At 54.1% G+C, this 18,848-nt stretch overlaps 1 protein-coding gene across 1 annotated transcript in view; it reads left to right on the top strand.

Moving 5' to 3' along the window:
- RYR1 (ryanodine receptor 1) overlaps positions 1-18,848 on the top strand; it is a 126,387-nt gene that overhangs the window by 58,270 nt on the left and 49,269 nt on the right. Inside the window, exons 51-76 of the mRNA XM_040254107.1 lie at positions 232-395; positions 492-570; positions 824-913; positions 1,595-1,735; positions 2,069-2,143; positions 2,244-2,319; positions 3,355-3,478; positions 3,785-3,900; positions 5,634-5,701; positions 5,797-5,918; positions 6,384-6,433; positions 6,842-6,902; positions 7,030-7,268; positions 8,840-8,921; positions 9,435-9,565; positions 9,806-10,138; positions 11,033-11,273; positions 12,604-12,691; positions 12,797-12,889; positions 13,483-13,500; positions 14,710-14,880; positions 16,412-16,471; positions 16,722-16,859; positions 17,399-17,511; positions 17,709-17,805; positions 18,037-18,143. Coding sequence (XP_040110041.1) covers positions 232-395; positions 492-570; positions 824-913; positions 1,595-1,735; positions 2,069-2,143; positions 2,244-2,319; positions 3,355-3,478; positions 3,785-3,900; positions 5,634-5,701; positions 5,797-5,918; positions 6,384-6,433; positions 6,842-6,902; positions 7,030-7,268; positions 8,840-8,921; positions 9,435-9,565; positions 9,806-10,138; positions 11,033-11,273; positions 12,604-12,691; positions 12,797-12,889; positions 13,483-13,500; positions 14,710-14,880; positions 16,412-16,471; positions 16,722-16,859; positions 17,399-17,511; positions 17,709-17,805; positions 18,037-18,143 — 3,077 coding nt within the window. The remainder of the gene's footprint in view (positions 1-231; positions 396-491; positions 571-823; positions 914-1,594; positions 1,736-2,068; positions 2,144-2,243; positions 2,320-3,354; positions 3,479-3,784; positions 3,901-5,633; positions 5,702-5,796; positions 5,919-6,383; positions 6,434-6,841; positions 6,903-7,029; positions 7,269-8,839; positions 8,922-9,434; positions 9,566-9,805; positions 10,139-11,032; positions 11,274-12,603; positions 12,692-12,796; positions 12,890-13,482; positions 13,501-14,709; positions 14,881-16,411; positions 16,472-16,721; positions 16,860-17,398; positions 17,512-17,708; positions 17,806-18,036; positions 18,144-18,848) is intronic.

Below are 18,848 nucleotides of genomic sequence, written 5' to 3'. Positions count from 1 at the left end.
AGAGGGGATGGGGGACTCTAGCTTGGGGGCTTGGAGAGTATTAATTAGGGGTGCTTTGAGAGTCCGGGTGGGTCTGAGGTTTGAGTTTTAGAGTGAGACCATACTTCAGGTCTGAGGGCTTGAGAAAGAGGATTGATTATTGGAGGGGTGAATTTGAAGTCCTGGGGCCCCAGAATTGGAAGGCTCAGCCAGGCCTGCAGTGACCCACCCCACCCCCCTCACATACCCCAGAAATATGATCAAGAGTTGTACCGCATGGCTATGCCCTGCCTGTGTGCCATCGCAGGGGCCCTGCCCCCGGACTACGTGGATGCCTCATACTCATCCAAGGCTGAGAAAAAGGCCACGGTGGATGCTGAAGGCAACTTTGATCCTCGGCCTGTGGAGACCCTCAAGTGAGGCCTGTGGGCAGTGGGGGGCTGGGGGAAGGAGGTTTCAGAGATGGAAGAAAGGGCCAGATCCAACATCTGCTGACCCCATCGCCCCAATAGTGTGATCATCCCAGAGAAGCTGGACTCCTTCATTAACAAGTTCGCTGAGTACACACACGAGAAGTGGGCCTTCGACAAGGTCGGCATCAGGGTCCTCCCCTCCCCAGGAATTCCCCACCCTTGCCCACCTTCCTCAAGACCCCAGCTTTCCCCCAGACCCAGATCCTCCTAGAGGGCCCCAGATTTCCCTGAGACCCATAACTCCTCCTGGAGCCCTCAACCCCTCCAGGGCTCCCCTTCAGTGTCCCCCAGGCTGGTGTCCACCCCTCATCCTGCTCCCACCCTCAACTCCATAGTGACACTGTCCCTACCTGTCCCATCTCATCCTTCAGATCCAGAACAACTGGTCCTATGGGGAGAACATAGATGAGGAACTCAAGACCCATCCCATGCTGAGGCCCTACAAGACCTTTTCAGAGAAGGTGACCAAACCTTGGGGCCCAAAGTTGGGGGTCCAAAATTGGGGGCTTTGAGGAGGCAGCTTCATAGGCTTGGATCTAGCTGGATCTGTGGATTGGAGTTCCTCCTCACCCATGGACTTCTGTTGTTGTTAGGCCACTCATTTGCGTCCAGCTCTTTGGGACCCTGTGAACTGCAGCACGCCAGGCTTCCCTGTCCTTCACTATCTCAAACTTGCTCAAACTCATGGCCATTGAATCAATGATGCCATCCAACCATCTCATCCTCTGTAGCCCCCTTCTCCTCCTATCGTCAATCTTTCCCAGCATCAGGGTCTTTTCTAATGAGTTGGCTCCATGGACTTTGCCTTCTGGCAAACCTGACTGCCTCCCGTTGATCACAGACTCCTGGTATCCCTTCTTTTAGAAACAGTCAGAGGGACTAGGTTTGATTCCTTGACCATACAACTTAACTTCTCTGAGTCTCATGTGTAGAATGGGATAATGAGAGCTTGTTTGGGAGCCTGTGTTACAGGGCAGGTAAGAGACTTGGTTTTGAGTTCGGACTGGACCACTTCCTAGACATATTGTCAGGGTTTTCCCCTTCTTGGGACCCTTGAGGCCAATGAGGCTGAGCCAGGAGGTCCCACCTCCCCCTCCTTCTCACTCCATTCCACTAACTCCACTCCCTCCTGTGCACCCCAGGACAAAGAGATTTACCGCTGGCCCATAAAGGAGTCCTTGAAGGCCATGATTGCCTGGGAATGGACGATAGAGAAAGCCAGGGAGGGTGAGGAGGAGAAGACGGAGAAGAAGAAAACCCGGAAGATATCCCAAAGCGCCCAGGTGGAGGCGGGGCTGGGGTAGGGGGTGGGGTCATGACGGGGTGGAGAGCGGCTAGGAGAAGGGGCGGGGCCAGGAGGGGTGGGGCCAGGTAGGATGTGGGGTCGAGAGAGGGAAAAGGGCCAAGGGAAGGAAGTGGGGTCAGCGGTAGCGGGGAGGCCAGGAGCGGGGTGCCGGCTAAGAGATCTGGAGCCTGAAAAACTGCAAAGGGCAGAAGAGCAGAGGGTAGCTTAGAGGCAGGCCTTTAAGGAAAGGTCGCAGAGGAGGGGATGAATTGGGTTGGGGCCTGGGCTTCCTGTGAACCAATCAAGCCGGCCCCCTCCCCTGTCACCCCAGACCTATGATGCAAGAGAAGGCTACAACCCGCAACCCCCCGATCTCAGTGGAGTTACCCTGTCTCGGGAGCTGCAAGTGAGTCTTCTGGCCCTTTATTTGGGAACATGGAGGTGTCTGTGGCTACAGGAGAACATCCTCTGAATGTGGGCCTTGACCCCTTTGCATCCACTCCTAGGCCATGGCGGAACAACTGGCGGAAAATTACCACAACACATGGGGACGCAAAAAGAAGCAGGAGCTGGAAGCCAAGGGTGAGGGCGCCCACCCCATCCCCGCACAGACTCCCCTTCTCCGCAGTTCCCCTAGTCACAGGCTCCGGAGTCCTAAGGGCCTGGGTTAGAGTTGCGTGACTTTGAACGATTGCTTTCACCCCCATTGAACCTTCCTTTCTGTGTCTCTCAGTTCAGTTCAGTCGCTCAGTCGTGTCCAACTCTTTGCGACCCCATGGACTGCAGCACACCAGGCTTCTCTATCCATCACCAACTCCCAGAGCTTGCTCAAACTCATGTCCATTGAGTTGGTGATGCCATCCAACCATCTCATCCTCTGTCGTCCCCTTCTCCTCTTTCCTTCAACCTTTCCCAGTATCAGGGTCTTTTCCGATGAGTCAGTTCTTCACATCAGGTGGCCATCACATCAGTACTGGAGTTCCAGCTTCAGCATCAGTCCTTCCAATGAACATCCAGGACTGATTTCTTTTAGGATGGACTGGATGGATCTCCTTGCAGTCCAAGGGACTCTCAAGAGTCTTCTCCAACACCACAGTTCAAAAGCATCAATTCTTCAGCGCTCAGCTTTCTTTATAGTCCAACTCTCACATCCATACATGACTACTGGAAAAAACATAGCTTTGACTAGATGGACCTTTGTTGGCAAAGTAATGTCTCTGCTTTTTAATATGCTGTCTAGGTTTGTCATAGCTTTTCTTCCAAGGAGCAAGCATATTTTAATTTCATGGCTGCAGTCACCATCTGCAGTGATTTTGGAGCCCAAGAAAATAAAGCCTGCACTGTTTCCATTGTTTCCCCATCTATTTGCCATGAAGTGATGGGACCGGATACCATGATCTGAGTTTTCTGAATGTTGAGTTTTAAGCCAGCTTTTTCTGCGTCTCTGCAGTGAGGATAATCACAGTGTTTACTCCTGTAGGGCTGTGGGGAGGCTGTTGGGGAACATCTGAAAGCAATGTTGGGTATGCACACTTTCAACTTCAGGAACCACGTCAAGGAGAGATCTGGGTTCCCCCTCCGACCAACGCCCCTAATTTCTGGTCTTCGCTGTCCCAGGTGGTGGGACTCATCCCCTGCTGGTTCCCTACGACACGCTCACGGCCAAGGAGAAGGCACGAGATCGGGAGAAGGCCCAGGAGCTGTTGAAGTTCCTGCAGATGAACGGCTACGCGGTCACCAGGCAAGAGGGCTGGAAGCCGGGTCGGGGAGCGGTAGGGATTACGCGCGGAACCCCAGCAGAAACTGGGAGAGGCGGATCCTAAATAGCGGAGGCGGAGCCAGAGAGAGGAAGCTGATAGGGTGGGGCTGGGGCGGGGTCAGAGGGGTGTGGCCTGTGGGCGGAGGCAGGGCCAGAGGGGAGTCGTCTAAGAAGGGTGGGGCCTGGGAAACGAAGGTGGGTCCTGGAGGAGTCCAGGGGAAACTGGAAAGAGGCGGGAAATACCGTTGATCTGGGTCTGAGCTGACCCCTCGCTCCGCCTGCACGCAGAGGTCTTAAGGACATGGAACTGGACACGTCTTCCATTGAGAAACGGTTCGCCTTCGGCTTCCTGCAGCAGTTGCTGCGCTGGATGGACATATCTCAGGAGTTTATCGCCCACCTGGGTACGAAGAATTCCCTCCCTGTGCCCGCCTTAGCTGCAGTTTCATCCAAGGACCCAGTTCATGCATTTCTGTCTCCGTCCCCGCGCCCTCCCCGTTTAGTCATTGAGCTAGACATTGTTCTAGGGATTGAGAATAGGACGATGAACAAGATAAAGATCCCTGTCCTTCGGCAATTTACATTCCCGTGATGGATACATTCCCGCGGTGGATTCAGACAATTAACGTTGGAAATAACGTGATCACTTAGTGTGTTAGAAAGTGATTAGTGTTACGGGGAGAGGACTACACCAGAGCCAGGTAAAGAGGGCTGGGAGTGTGGGCCGGTTGTAATTGTAAATAGAATATTCCAGGAAGCTAGGGAGAGCGCTACTTGGTCATCAGGAGAGAGTAAATTAGGCAGAGGGTCAGCCCATGCAGAGATTGCAGATGTGTTAGGAGGTGTGTGCGGCTGAAGCAGAGTGGGGTGGGTGGGGTGGTGGGGAGAATGAGAGGAAATGGGGTCAGAAAGGTGACAGGCAGATCACACCAGGCTTTGTGCCATGGTTAGGACTGTGGCTTGTTACTCTGAGTGAGATGGTGCCCTGTGAGCAGTCTAAGCAGGAGAGGACCCTGGTCTGCCTTGGGTGTTCACAGGCTCCCTCTGACTGCCTGTGGGGGGTCAGGAGCAAAAGAGAATTAGAACTCGGAGATTCTGGGCCTAGTTTGAAGGCTGAGCCTGTTGAGATGTCTTGCAGATGCCTCTTATATGTCACTAAGAGTCACAAGTGGGGCCCCTGTAATCCCAGCTTCCCCCAGAGAGCCACCCCAGGACCCCCAAATTCCCTTCAGCTAAGTGAAAGGCCCAGCAGGATTCACTCACACATCTCACCCCAAATCCCATGCAAGTGGGATCCCTGTGCTGCACACCCTCCTGGAAATTCCCTTTCCTCCCGAACCTCAGTTTCCTCATCTGTGAAATGGGGATTCTGTTCACTGTAAACAGCAGTGGTTCTGTCCCTTATTTGCTAAGTGACTCGAGGTGCTAAGCTGTTGCACCTCAATTTCCTCATCTGTAAAATGGGGTCAAAGGACCAGCCAGGCCTCCCGTGTTGGGAGGAGATTTTACAAGGACTTTTCTCACAGTGTCAGAGACATAGCAAGTGTTTAGTAATTAAGCGTTATTTTATTATGATTTTAGTAGTAGTATTTTAATAATATGAATTATTATTATCACTATGATGATGATGATTGAAACGGATTTCTACTTTAAAGTTAAATCTAGGGGACTTCCCTGGCAGTCTAGTGGTTAAGACTCCATGCTTCCAGTGCAGGGGGCACGAGTTTAATCCTGGTCGGGGAACTACGATGCCACATCCCATGCACTGCAGCCAAAAACAGGCTAAATTTAGCTTTTAAAATTTCCCCTCCTCACCTATCACAAATTCTTTTCTTCCTGTCTCCACTGACTTCTTTTTTCATTCATTCATTCCATATTTACTCAGTGCCAGGTGAGGAGGGGGAATGGCCTTACCCCATTCCAGTTTGTCCTCCTCTCCATTTTCAGCATCAGGAAGGGATTGATCAAGGAGTTGGGATCAGATGAAAACAGGGAAGAGAGGTTTACCTCAAAGCCGACAGCAGTGACTTCATACCAGGAGCTTATCTCCTGTCATACCGTCAGTCTGCCCCATCAGAAAACCCTGAGTTCCCTAGACTTGAAGCCACCATGACCCCTATTTGCCTTCCCCCACCAGAGGCCGTGGTCAGCAGTGGACGAGTGGAAAAGTCCCCTCACGAACAGGAGATTAAATTCTTTGCCAAGGTGAGAGGTGGCCACAGAAGCTGAAGGAGGCTGGGGACTGGTGGGCTTTCCTCGCCCTCCACCCAATCCCCTTTGTCTCTTCCCCATGCCCCCAGATCCTGCTCCCTTTGATCAACCAGTACTTCACCAACCACTGCCTCTATTTCCTGTCCACCCCAGCCAAAGTGCTGGGCAGTGGTGGCCACGCCTCCAACAAGGAGAAGGAAATGATCACCAGGTGCGCCCCCCCCCCCCCGGGACTTCTGACTCAGACCCTGACCTCATGGCGTTGTAATCCTGGGTCTTTTTCTCCCAACCTTGGACTTTAAAGGCTCTGTCCTGGGTGCTGGGCACTGATCAGTCTACCTGCAGAGGTGATTGAAGGGCTAGGGTGACAGACTGTCCCGGTGTGCCCCCCAGGATACGGGACTTTCAAGCAGACTGGGATGAATCGGTCATCCTATCAGAAAGGCAGATCAGCCTCCCCACCCCCAGCATCCCGACTACTGCTTGCGACTCTCTAGCTGGTTCATCTCTCTGCCCCTGCCCATCCCTCTGTCTCCTTCATTTTCTCCCCCATCGTCCTTTCTCCTCCTGGCTCTGTCCCTCCCTCCCTGTCTCCCCTTTCTCTCCTCCTCTAATTGTGTCCTCTGCTTGTCCTCGCTCCCCGTTTCCCCTGTCCTGTTCCTTTCTCTTTCTTCAGCCTCTTCTGCAAGCTTGCGGCTCTTGTCCGTCACCGAGTCTCTCTCTTTGGTGAGTAGGTCTGCTCCCCAAGCCCTTCTCCCCAATCTTCCCTCTCTTCACCTCTTCACCACCTCACCCTGAAGAGATATGGCCCAGGTTCATGCCTTAATCTGAACAACCTTCACTGTTCTTCCTCTGGACTTGGACATGGAGTGGGTAGTCCTGGGGATGGGACAGTGACTGGGAGAGTCCTGGGTTCTGCCACCTTGGAGTTCCCAGACTCCTCACCAGACAGTGATGGCCCAGAGGTCAGGGCTGGGGTGCGGGAGGGACCAGCAGGAGGTCACGGGATGAGGAAAGGACAGGGGCCTATGGAGTGGGGGCGGGGTGGGTGGAGAGAGATGAGTTGAGGTGGGTGAAGAGGGAGGTGCTGTCGTCATAACCCTTCCTTCACCCAGGCCCACCTTGCTCCCCCAGGCACGGATGCCCCAGCTGTGGTCAACTGTCTTCACATCCTGGCACGTTCCCTGGATGCCAGGTGGGGCTATGGGTCACAGTGCCCACTCCCATTCTACTCCCGCCCCCCGCCGCCCCCAGCGCCTGTTCTCCTGGACTCTCTGCAGTCTCGAATCTCAGACTGCAGAATGCCTCCTCTTCCCTCCTAGGACCGTGATGAAGTCTGGCCCCGAGATCGTGAAGGCTGGCCTCCGTTCCTTCTTTGAGAGTGCCTCGGAGGACATTGAGAAGATGGTGGAGAACCTGCGGCTCGGCAAGGTGTCACAGGCGCGCACGCAGGTGAAGGGCGTGGGCCAGAACCTCACCTATACCACCGTGGCCCTGCTGCCGGTCCTCACCACCCTCTTCCAGCACATCGCCCAGCATCAGTTCGGAGACGATGTTATCCGTAAGGGCTACTGATCCCAGGGGCTAGGGTGGGGCTGGGGGGTGTCAGTTCCACCAACACCATCCATCCCAGTGTGCCTGGTAGAGTGTTTCAGTGTTACATTTATTGAGAGGTTTCATTGCTGTAAGCAAAGTGCGCATTCGGTTCAGTAAATTGGTAGGGAACAGAATGAGTTAATCAGAATATTCATTCCACAGATCTAACAAAAGACCCTCCTTCACTGTAGCTTAAGCAAGTTATATTTCTTTTAAAAAACATATTTACTTATTTATTTACTTTTGGCTGTATTGGCTTCCCAGGGGGCGCTAGTGGTAAAGAATCCACTTGCCAATGCAGGAGACATAAGAGACGCGGGTTCGATCCCTGGGTCGGGAAGATCCCCTGGAGGAGGGCATGGCAACCCACTCCAGTATTCTTGCCTGAAGGGTCCCATGGACAGAGGAGCGTGGCAGGCTGCAGTCCGTAGGGTCACAAGGGGTCAGACACGACTGAAACAGCTTAGCACACACATGCACATTGGGTCTTCATTGCAGCACATGGGCTTCTCTCTAGGTGAGGTGCTCGGGCTTAGCTGTCCCTTTGTTTTACCTTTAAGTTTGAGTGTAGCTTCCCAGGTGGCTCGGCGGTAAAGAATCTGCCTGCCAGTGTAGGAGACGTGGGTTCGATTCCTGGGTTGGGAAGATCCCCTGGAGAAGGAAATGGCAACCCACTCCAGTATTTTTGCCTGAAGAATCCCATGGGCAGAGGAGCCTGGTGGGTTACAGTCCATGGGGTTGCCAAAGAGTTGGACATGACTGAGCGACTAAACCACCACCGCTTATGATGACGGTATCTCCAGACTTTGTGTTGAGCTCTTGAATATGAGCTGCACACACGGTGACACCTCATCCCTAAATAGCCAGCCTGCAACACCTGGATGTTGCAGAACCTTTCCTCCTGTGACCACAACTCCAGCATCACTCTTAACCTGACTATGGTTAGATTTCCCCATTACCCTCAAAATGCCTTTGATTTGTTTTTTAATTCAGAATCCAGCGAGGTTTCTCTCACTGCGTTTGGTTGTCACGTCTCTGTCGCCTCTTTTCAATCTAGAACAGTTCCCCTGCCCCCTCATGACATTTAGGAAGTTGATGAGATTCTTAACCTGGCCTCCTGGGGAGTGTGTTGAAGTCAGGATTGGATGTCTGTTTGCATATTCTGGAGACAGTGTCCAGCATTATCATCAAAGAGATCCATGACCCTTCTCCAAGGAAAGAAAAACTAGCCTTTATTGAATGTCTGCTGTGTGCCCTGTCCCAATTGCTTTCCGAGTATTAACTATTAATATTAATTATAATTATATTAATTAAGTATTATAATTAATAATATTTTCCGAGTATTGTTTAATCTTCACAGCAACTCCGTAAGGAAAATACTATATACACATTTTACAGAGAGGGAAACTGAGGCCAAAACTAGTAAATTGCAGGCTGGCTCTACAGCCCCTGCTCTTCCTCTGTCATTTGAAGACAAGGGAGGGGGTTAGGGGAGGACCGGGCTAACCCTAACCCCACCCTTCCTCCCCCACTCAGTGGATGACGTCCAGGTCTCTTGCTACCGAACGCTGTGCAGTATCTACTCTTTGGGGACCACCAGGAACCCTTACGTGGAAAAGTAAGGAGAGAGATAGTTTGGGGCTGGGGTGGGGACTATCGGGGCTCAGGGACGTGAGGGCTCAGGAGAAGATGGGAGTGAGTGAAAAGCTGGGAGATGGTTTGTCTTCAGAAGACATGCACACGGTGGCAACTGCAGTTCCTCAGTGTGGCCACGTGAGGGCGCTCAGAGGAAGGCCAGTGAAGGTGGTCACAGGCCCTTGGCACAAGGATGCTAGGTTGTTCTCCGCTGGAAGGGGGCCCGCAGTAACTCTGGTGGCCCACAGCAGCCAGGCATGCTGGGGGGAACTGGAGAGGGCGGCTGGCAGTGCCCAAATGGGCTCTCCTGAGCCCAGATCACCGATGGAGCAAGAGGACATTCAGGAAACCCAGGGAAATGGCTACATCGGTGGCCACTGGTGAATGGCAGCTCTGCTCCTAAGGGTTCTGGGAGAGGCATGTCTGTGGAGGACGGGACTGGGATCCAGGACTGGGCAGAGGGGGCTTGGAAGCTAAGTACAGCCTGCTCTTCCAGGTTGCGGCCAGCCCTGGGAGAGTGCCTGGCCCGCCTGGCAGCAGCCATGCCAGTGGCGTTCCTGGAGCCACAGCTGAATGAATACAACGCCTGCTCAGTGTACACCACCAAGTCTCCCCGGGAGCGGGCCAGTAAGTGGGGTGGGGCTGGGGCGGCTAGCAAGGGTTGTCTTCCGCCCACACGGGGTCCAAGGAGACCCATTGTGAAGGTAGTGGGGTCCAGTCTGGGCCCTGAGGTGTTGAGGACTCCCCGGCTTGCAGGTGCTTCAGATTGGGGAACCCCAGAGTTTATGGGGACACCAGTTGGTAGTATGGACACTGAGGTTGGGGCATGAGGAGTTGGCATGCCCTGACCCCCACCCTGTACCCCAGTCCTGGGGCTCCCCAGCAGTGTGGAGGAGATGTGTCCCGACATCCCTGTGCTGGAGCGGCTCATGGCCGACATCGGGGGGCTGGCTGAGTCAGGCGCCCGCTACACGGAGATGCCGCACGTCATCGAGATCACGCTGCCCATGCTGTGCAGTTACCTGCCCCGCTGGTGGGAGCGCGGGCCCGAGGCACCCCCGCCCGCCCTACCTGCCGGGGCCCCTCCACCCTGCACAGCCGTCACCTCCGACCACCTCAACTCGCTGCTGGGGAACATCCTGCGAATCATCGTCAACAACCTGGGCATTGATGAGGCCACCTGGATGAAGCGGCTGGCTGGTGGGTCTGGCGAGCGTGCAGGTCCAGAGAACTGGGGCCAGTGTCCTGGGACTCGGGTCTCTGGATCTCACGGAGATCTCAGGGTCTGTGGTTTTCTGGGATGGGGAGGAGTCAGATCTCAGTTTTCTCAGGATCACAAGGCCAGAGATCATTCCCGGGAGCCTGAATCTCAGGGTCATAGAGTCCGAGATGGATGCATGGATCCTAGGAATCTTCCAGGCTGAATTTGGAATTTCTGGAGCCTTGGAAAGGGTTAGGAGCTGAGTCAGAAGGCTGAGTTCCTTATGCAAAGGGTCAGAGAACCAGGTCAAACATGGGGGTCCCTGATATGGACATTTAGGGTTCTGAGTCCAAGGTCAAGAAATGGGATTCCTGGTTCATGAGTTCCATGTCAGGGGTTGAGTTTGGGATCAGGGCCAAGCTAGAGATCAGAGCTGGGGTCAGAGGCCAGAGTCAGAGGCCAGAGAAGGTAAGAAGCCAGAGGTGTTGGTCAGAAATCATGTGGTGAGCTCCATCTGGGTATAGACCAGGTCAGAGGTTAAAGACTGGAGTGAGATGTCATGGGCTAGGATAGGGTATCAGGTTAGGATTCACTTGTTGGGGTCAGAGGTCAAGGACCTGTGTCAGGCTAGAGGGTCACAGTTTCAGGTCAAAGGTTATGGTGGGTGGGATGAAGATTCAGGAGCTATGTCAGAGGTCACAGTCTGAGGTCAGGCATGGGAGCGTAAGCCGATACTGGGGTCACACATGAGGGTCAGGCTGGGTTCAATGTTAGTTTCTAGGTCAGAGGTACAGGTTGGAAGTCAGGGATGGGAACAGAGGTCAGGGGTGAGATCAGAGGTCGTAGATAAGATGCTGGAGTCAGCAGCCCATGCGCCCCGTCTGCTCCTGCAGTGTTTGCCCAGCCCATCGTGAGCCGGGCCCGGCCAGAGCTCCTGCACTCTCACTTCATCCCCACCATCGGGCGGCTGCGCAAACGGGCGGGAAAGGTGGTGGCTGAGGAGGAGCAGCTGCGCCTGGAGGCCAAGGCAGAGGCCGAGGAGGGCGAGCTCCTGGTGCGGGATGAGTTCTCTGTGCTCTGCCGGGATCTGTACGCCCTCTACCCGCTGCTCATCCGCTACGTGGACAACAACAGGTTAGCATGTCCCCAGCTGTCCCCCACACACCCCCAGCCTGGCCTCTGGCTTCCCTGGACTCCTTCTGACCTCTGGCCTCCGACTTGCTATATACTTGCAATTCCCACTTCATCCCTCCCCACATCTTGACCCCCAGCCCCTGTTGCTTATGGACCAATAGAAGCCAGCCTGTGTTCGCTCCCCTTCTGCTCCTTTAAACCTCCTGAATCTGAGGCCCTGTGAAGGTTGCAGTGTTAGCCAGAAGGAGCCGTATTTCCGTCCGTCACTGGTCTCCATCCAGACCTCGCCAGCCTAATTTGCCCCAGAAACATGAGTCTTTGTAAAGGGCAAGCTCAGATATCAATCAGTTGCTAAAATATCTCCCTGAAATCAGAGGTACCATTTAAAGTATTATGAAGTCTTAGGTGCAGCCAGATCTAGGGCTTGAACAAGTTTCAACTCCAAGTTCCATCTTGGTTGGAAAAGATGGTAAGGTTGTACCAGGGCTTTGTAAGAAAGGGTTCATGGATTGATTAGCTATGTCTGTCCTGGGAGCCTAAGCACATAGTAGTATGCATGCTCTATATATCCTTGCGCGCTCATCTTTGTGGACGTGAATGAGTCTTGCTGCAGGATAGATTCCTACGAGTAGGAGTGCTGGGTCGAAAACTTTGGACAAGTAAAGCGAGGTATATTCAGCACAGTGTGAAACTGAACAGATTGTTGAAGCATGAATCTCACAAACGTCAGGTTAAATGAAAGAAACCAGAAAATTTTAAATAGAGTACCTATCATATCATCTTTTTATGTAACGTTCAAGAACAAAGATAATTCATGGTTTAGAAGCCAGGATAAGGATATCTTTCAAGAAGAGGATGGGGGCACAAGGTTACTTCTGGGGACTGGAAGTGTTCTTTAAAAAAAAATTAGTTTGTTTATTTATTTGGGTGTGCTGGTCATAGTTGTGGCATATGGGATCTAGTTCCCTGACCAGGGATTGAACCCAGGCCCTCTGCATTGGGAGCATGGAGTCTTAGCCACTGGACCACCAGGCAAGTCCCTAGAAATGTTCTATTTCTTGACTTGGGTGGTGGTTACCCAAACCAAGTGTGTTCACTGGACACTTTATACATATGTTATACTTCAATAAAAAAGGTTAGAGACAGAAAAAAATTTTCAGAAATTGTCATTTATAATTTTTAAATCATCTGAATGGCTAGATTACCCTAGAAAGCTCTCGCTCTCCCATTCGAGTCTCTGGGTGCCCTCCCCTGAGATGTCTCCCTGCTGCCCCCTTCCCTGGGGGTCCCTGCCCTCATCCCTCACCAGCCCCTTCCCCTGCCTGCCCAGGGCACACTGGCTGACCGAGCCCAACCCCAGCGCGGAAGAGCTGTTCAGGATGGTGGGCGAGATCTTCATCTACTGGTCCAAGTCCCACGTGAGTCCCCACCCACCCGCCCCTCCTCTCTGGAACCCGAGCAGCTGCCGCCCAAAGAGGCCCTCCCCAACCCTGTCTGATCCCCAACACCGCCTCCCCCACCAGAACTTTAAGCGTGAGGAGCAGAACTTTGTGGTCCAGAATGAGATCAACAACATGTCATTTCTGACGGCCGACAACAAGAGCAAAATGGCCAAGGTGGGTACTTTGCTCTGGGAGGAGGACTTAGCCGGGAGGGAAGGGAGAACAGCCTCGGGCTTCCTAGCTGACCCCTCCTCACCCTGCCCACCCTCCTTGGTCACGTTCCCTGAAGCGCTCACAGCAGCTCCTTCCCCATCCCCCTTCCTTCCCACCTCCCCCTTCTCTCAGCTCCATCCCCTTCCTCCTGTTTTTTTCCTTCCTCCCCCATTTCCCTCTTCTTTCTCCATCTCCTCCCTCCTCCCTACCTGCTTTCTCCTCCCCATCACCCAGCACCTCATCTGACTCCATCCTCCCCACCTCCCTCTTCTACCCCAATTTCCTCCTCTCACCTCTCCCACTTCTTTCCTCCTTTTCCTTTATTCCACATCCCCACCTCCTTCCCTCTCCCCTTAGCCTTCCCTGAACTGCCCTCTAAAGGGCAAGGTCAAAAGGACAAACCCACCACCCTCAGCAAGGTCTGGAGTTCCCCGGCTGGGGGATACACGTCAGGGTGGGGCAGGGGAGCTGGGGTAGGGCAGACTTGGAGGGGCCCTCGGGTTCTTGGAGGGACTGGGGTAACACTTCTTATCTCTGTCTGCACCCTGATGCAGCAGACTGGAGATGTACAGGTCAGCCCCACGTCTGGGACCTTCTGCATGGCTCTTGGCTAATACCCTCTACACACCCGCCCCCAAACCCAGCCTCTGCTTTGCCTCCAGAAAACCCTTCCCTTGTTCCTTGCCTCTCAGCCTTGGCTTTCAGCCCCATCCTCTTTCTCTTACTCCACCCCTCCTCCCACTAACCGTTCCCTTCCCAATCCTCAACTTTTGGTAGGGTTTTTTTTTTTTTTAACTTTTATTAAAAATAAAAATAAAAAACTCTCCTCTCAGCTTTCCCCAAAGCTTCAAAGCATTGTGGACTGAGGTTCCAGGGAATGGGAATGGGGGTGCAAAAGGCACGTGCATGGTTGGGTTTAAGGCCTGGACTTGGGAATTAGACTGACTCAGGTTAGAATCCTGATTCTTGGCAGTGTGACGTTGGTCAAGTGTCTTACCCTTTTGAGCTTTAGAAGGCATCTGGTCGGTGGCCCCGGCCCCAGAGCTCTGTGAGGACCCAGTGAGACGCCGCATGTGCTGGCACACGGGTCACACTCTGTATCACGAGCTGGCGTGGATGTGGCTCTGGCTGAAGCTTGCCACCGGGGCTTTTCATTGGCATGACTGGGGTGGCCCTGGCCGTGGGTCTGCCCCCGAGGCTCCAGAACACGGCTGTGGGACTCTGTGCCCCGTGTTTCTGCTTCCAGATCTTTCTGGACCTGTCTTCTCTCTTGTATCTTCTGTCTTCCTGTCTCCTTGTTCATCTTAGTCTCTCAGTCTCTCTCTCGATCTCTTTCTTTCCACTTCTCTTGTCTCTTGGGACTCTTCCCTGTTCTACATCTTCATTTCATTCTCGGGAACTCTGTCTGGGGCTCTGAGGTGGGGGTTGTAGGTGTATTGTAGGGGCAGGAGGGGTGTCCTAGTGAAAGCTCTGAGGGGATTCTGGGAGAAGAATCCAGAGGTTGTGGAAGCCTGGAATTGGGGGAAATCTGGAAGGATTTGGGATAGAAGCTGGGAATCTGGGATAGAAGCTTTGGTCTGTGAGACTCTGGGGTCAGGGCTCAGGGTCTGAAATGAAAGATCAGCAAGGTCTGGGGTGCAAACTGAGGTGGGCTCTGGAATCAGGGAGGGTCTGCCTAACATTCAGGTGAGGGGCTGGAGTGTGGACAGTGGTGGCAGGTTGGGGCTGGGGCAGAGGCCAGGCTGGGACTCAAACTGGCACTGAGCCCCGTGTTCCCGCAGTCGGGTGGCTCAGACCAGGAACGCACCAAGAAGAGGCGCCGGGGTGACCGGTACTCCGTGCAGACGTCGCTGATTGTGGCCACGCTCAAGAAGATGCTGCCCATCGGCCTGAACATGTGTGCCCCCACTGACCAGGAGCTCATCACACTGGCCAAGACCCGCTATGCCCTGGTGCCTGCTCAGCCCCTTTCTGGGAACTGCCAGGGTCCAACTCAGCACCCTACTGAGCCCCACTCAGCACCCCACTCAGCACCCCTACTAAACCCCCACGATCCTCCAGGGGCCCTCCCTAGGACCCTCCGGAGTCCTTCTCCAGGACCCTGAGGGCTCACTGGGTCCTCTAGAATGCCCTGAACCTTCCCACAGGATGCTGAGGGCCCCACTTGGGATGTTGTCAGAGCTCTGGATCCTAAGGACCCTAACTGGGACCCCACTGGAACCCAGGAAGGCCACTAAGACCCCCCCTAGGACTCAAAGACCACATCAAACCTTCAGGAACCCCACTGAACACCAATCCCACCTCTGCCAAACTTGCTAGAATCCTGAGGATCCCACCTGAGATGCATTAAGCCCCCTTGAGACTCCTCCAAGTCCTCTGCCAGGACCTGCCCAAGTCCCTTGGGACCCACAGAGCCCCTCATGATCCCACTGGCCCTCCTCTGAACCTTTGGATTCCCACTGGGCTCTCCACCTCACTCTCTCTTTTCCTCAGGACCCTGTGGATCTCTCCCCTTGGAGTCTGTTAACACCCAACTGAGCCTCAAAGACTCTTAGGGGCCCAGTGAGCACCCTGTGACCCTAAGTAGCCCCCAGGATCCTAATGACTTCTTCCCTAGGGTCAGAGAGAGACTGAGACCCCTTCTAAGCCCTCTGGGACCCCAAAGAGGCTCCTGGGGCCCCTTTTATCCATTATATGGGAACTCCCCCCTAGATCCTTTTCAGCCTCAGGGACCCAAGAAGTCCTCCCAGGATCCTGCCCCAAGACCCTTGGAACCTCCCCCAGGACCCTGCTAAGCACCCTGAGGATCTACTAATCCCCAGGACCCTGAAGACCACTGATTCTCCACCGATGTCACAAGCATTCCCTTTCCCAGAACCCTAAAGCCGCCTTCCCTCAGGACCTCAAGCTTTTCCTAGGACCTGTTGAGGCCTGCTGGACCTGTTGAGGCCTGCTGAAATCCCAAAGAGCCCTCCTGGGCCCTTCTGACCCCTTAACTTGGTTCTTGAGCACCCCCTCTCCTGGGATCCTAAAGAACCCCTACCCTACTGATCCTTCCTTTAGTCTCTGTGTGAACCCCACCAGTGACAAGTGATTTGCCTGACCCCCTTGACCTCTGATGACCTTGCTGTCTCATAATCCCCCTCACCTACCTCTGATTTTCAAAAACTCCCTGCTCATCTCCCACTTACTCCCAGCCCCACTCTGACCCTCTTCTGACCTCCTTTTCTGACCTTTGAGGATATCTTCATGTCAACCCCTACCTCCTCTCATACCCCGACGAGGCCCCTCTAATCCTAATTCTTCAAGGTGCCTTCAGTGGCCGCTCGGACTCCTCTCTGGCCATTCCTGACCTCTGGATCCTTTTCATTTCTCTTGAATCCTCTCTTGGATCTTGGGGTGGTGGGGCTAGAGGGGAGAGGGTTGTAGGACAAGGAGGATGCTGGGCCCTCCGGAGTGACCCAACCTGGCTTGTCTCTCCAGAAAGACACAGATGAGGAGGTCCGGGAATATCTGCAAAACAACCTTCACCTTCAGGGAAAGGTACGCCTCTGCCTCCTGTTTGCAACTGAAAGGGGCGCGTCAGGATAATAGCAACAGCCACAGCCAGCTTTTGAGCCCTTACATCGGTGCCAGGCATCGAAAGAAGGACCTTAACTCGTACTCAATCCCTCAGTGAATCATCATGGCATTGAATCGTGGGGCGGGGGCGGGGCCCTCCGAGAAGCCCGGCTGAGGGAGGAGGGAGGGGGCAGGGGAGAGGCCTCATGCCGGACGATCTTCCTCCTCTCAGGTCGAAGGCTCCCCTTCTCTGCGCTGGCAGATGGCCCTGTATCGGGGCCTCCCGGGCCGCGAGGAGGACGCTGACGATCCGGAGAAAATCGTGCGCAGAGTCCAGGAAGTGTCCGCCGTGCTCTACCATTTGGAGCAGGTGTCTTACTGCTGAGTGGTCAAAACTTGGTCTCTGGGCGGGGCCTGGGGCGGGCCTTGAGCCTGTGGGTGAACCGCGGGCCTCTGGGCGGGGCAAGGGGCGGGTCTTGAATCTTCTGTAGGTGATGGGCCTTGAATTTTACAACGAGACTTAGAATGGAGGCTTTGATGTGGGAATCAGACCTGGCGCGCAATCTTGGGCCTAGGGACAGCGCTGGGGCAGAACTTTGGGTCTGAGAGTCAGGCCCGGTGGAGACGCCTTGACTCTGTGGGCAAGACCTTGGGCGGGTCTTGAGATTGGGGCGGGGCCTAAGGGGGCGGTCCTGAGTCTGTGGGCGGGGCCTATGAGGGAAATAATTGGTCTGCAAGCCGAGAATAGGTCAGAACTTTGACTCTATTGGCGGAGCCAGGGTGTTCCTTCGGCCCTGTGAATCGTCCTGAATTTGGACTGGGCACAGATGGGCATTTTCACTCGGAGCTGGAAGTGGGAATCAGACCAGGGGCAGAATCTGGAGCCATGATACATAATCCCGCCATCAGATCGAGCACCCTTACAAGTCCAAGAAGGCCGTGTGGCACAAGCTCTTGTCGAAGCAGCGCCGGAGGGCAGTCGTCGCCTGTTTCCGCATGACCCCCCTGTACAACCTGCCCACGTAAGACACCCTGCCTCCAGTGGAGGAAGGGAGCCTAAGCCTCCTTGGAGAATGGGTGGGTGAGGAGGAGAGAGGATGGGGTGCACACCCAGTGGGGTCTTGTGGAATGGTTAGGGGAGGCAGAATGGTTAGCGGAGGCGGTGCTAGGGACATGCATGGGGAAATCTGGCTGACGCCTCAGATCTTCCCCTGCCAAGGCACCGGGCCTGTAATATGTTTCTGGAGAGCTACAAGGCGGCGTGGATCCTGACGGAAGACCACAGTTTTGAGGACCGCATGATAGATGACCTTTCAGTGAGCTGGGGCCTGCCTGGGAGTGTGGGGGCAGATGGGTAGGGCTGGGGTCCACCTCCAGGGGTCACCCTTCACACTGAGCGGTGTGGGAGCAGGGGCCCCTGGCTTGGGCAGAACCAGGGGAGGGTGCAGGATGTGGGAGAAGAGAATAAAAACAGTGTAGCAGGGCTTATATGGGAGACAGATGGGGACTCTGGAAGCCCCTCCCCAAAGCCCCACTCCTCCCTCCAGAAAGCTGGGGAGCAGGAGGAGGAGGAGGAGGAAGTGGAGGAGAAGAAGCCAGACCCCCTGCACCAGCTGGTCCTGCACTTCAGCCGCACCGCCCTGACTGAAAAGAGGTGAGACCCTTCCTGGATCCCCAAGAGGGACCCACTACCTCTCCCCACCCCAGTCCTTGCTCCTCAAGAGAGAACCTGTGTGTCCTGGGAAGGGGGTACATCCACAGCTGATCTTTTAATGTCATTTAACTGGGACAGGCAGAGTCGCCTTGTACCACTGTGCAGACTGGGCACTTCACAGGGGCATCTCTTCTGAAGGGTTCACATCACACACAGTATCAGTCTAGGCTTATTCTAGAAGAAAATGTCTTGTTCACATAAAATCAGTATATTGCGGTCTATTATACTAGTGAGGTCAGTATACTGTGATGCATTTCCAACAGATGGCAGTGAGGAACAGGGCACTTCTAATTCAGACAAAAGCTTCATATGGGCCAATGGCAGTCTTGGGAATAAATAGCAGTAATAAGGGCACTGCTGCTAACGGTAACAACAGGTAGTATTTATCAAATGCTTTTCATGTGTCAGGCGTCATGTTAAAACACTTGACGGTGAGATCCTCTCACTTCATCTTCACACTATGAGATAGATATTATTATCAACTTTGTGTGTGTGGATGAGGAAATGAGGCACAGAGATTTGTTTTTCTCATGGAACACCAAATCAGGAGATAGAGAGTCCTGGGCTGGGCAGTGGCATAGTGACAGAGACCCAGGCTCAATCAGGATTTCCGCCCTGCCATTCTAAGCTGTTGCCTCACAGCTA

Source organism: Oryx dammah, unplaced genomic scaffold (assembly GCF_014754425.2).
Source record: "Oryx dammah isolate SB20612 unplaced genomic scaffold, SCBI_Odam_1.1 HiC_scaffold_13, whole genome shotgun sequence".
Classification (NCBI taxonomy): Eukaryota; Metazoa; Chordata; class Mammalia; order Artiodactyla; family Bovidae; genus Oryx; species Oryx dammah.
Note: the sequence above shows the minus strand (reverse complement) of the source record. Positions and strands in the feature narration are given on the sequence as shown.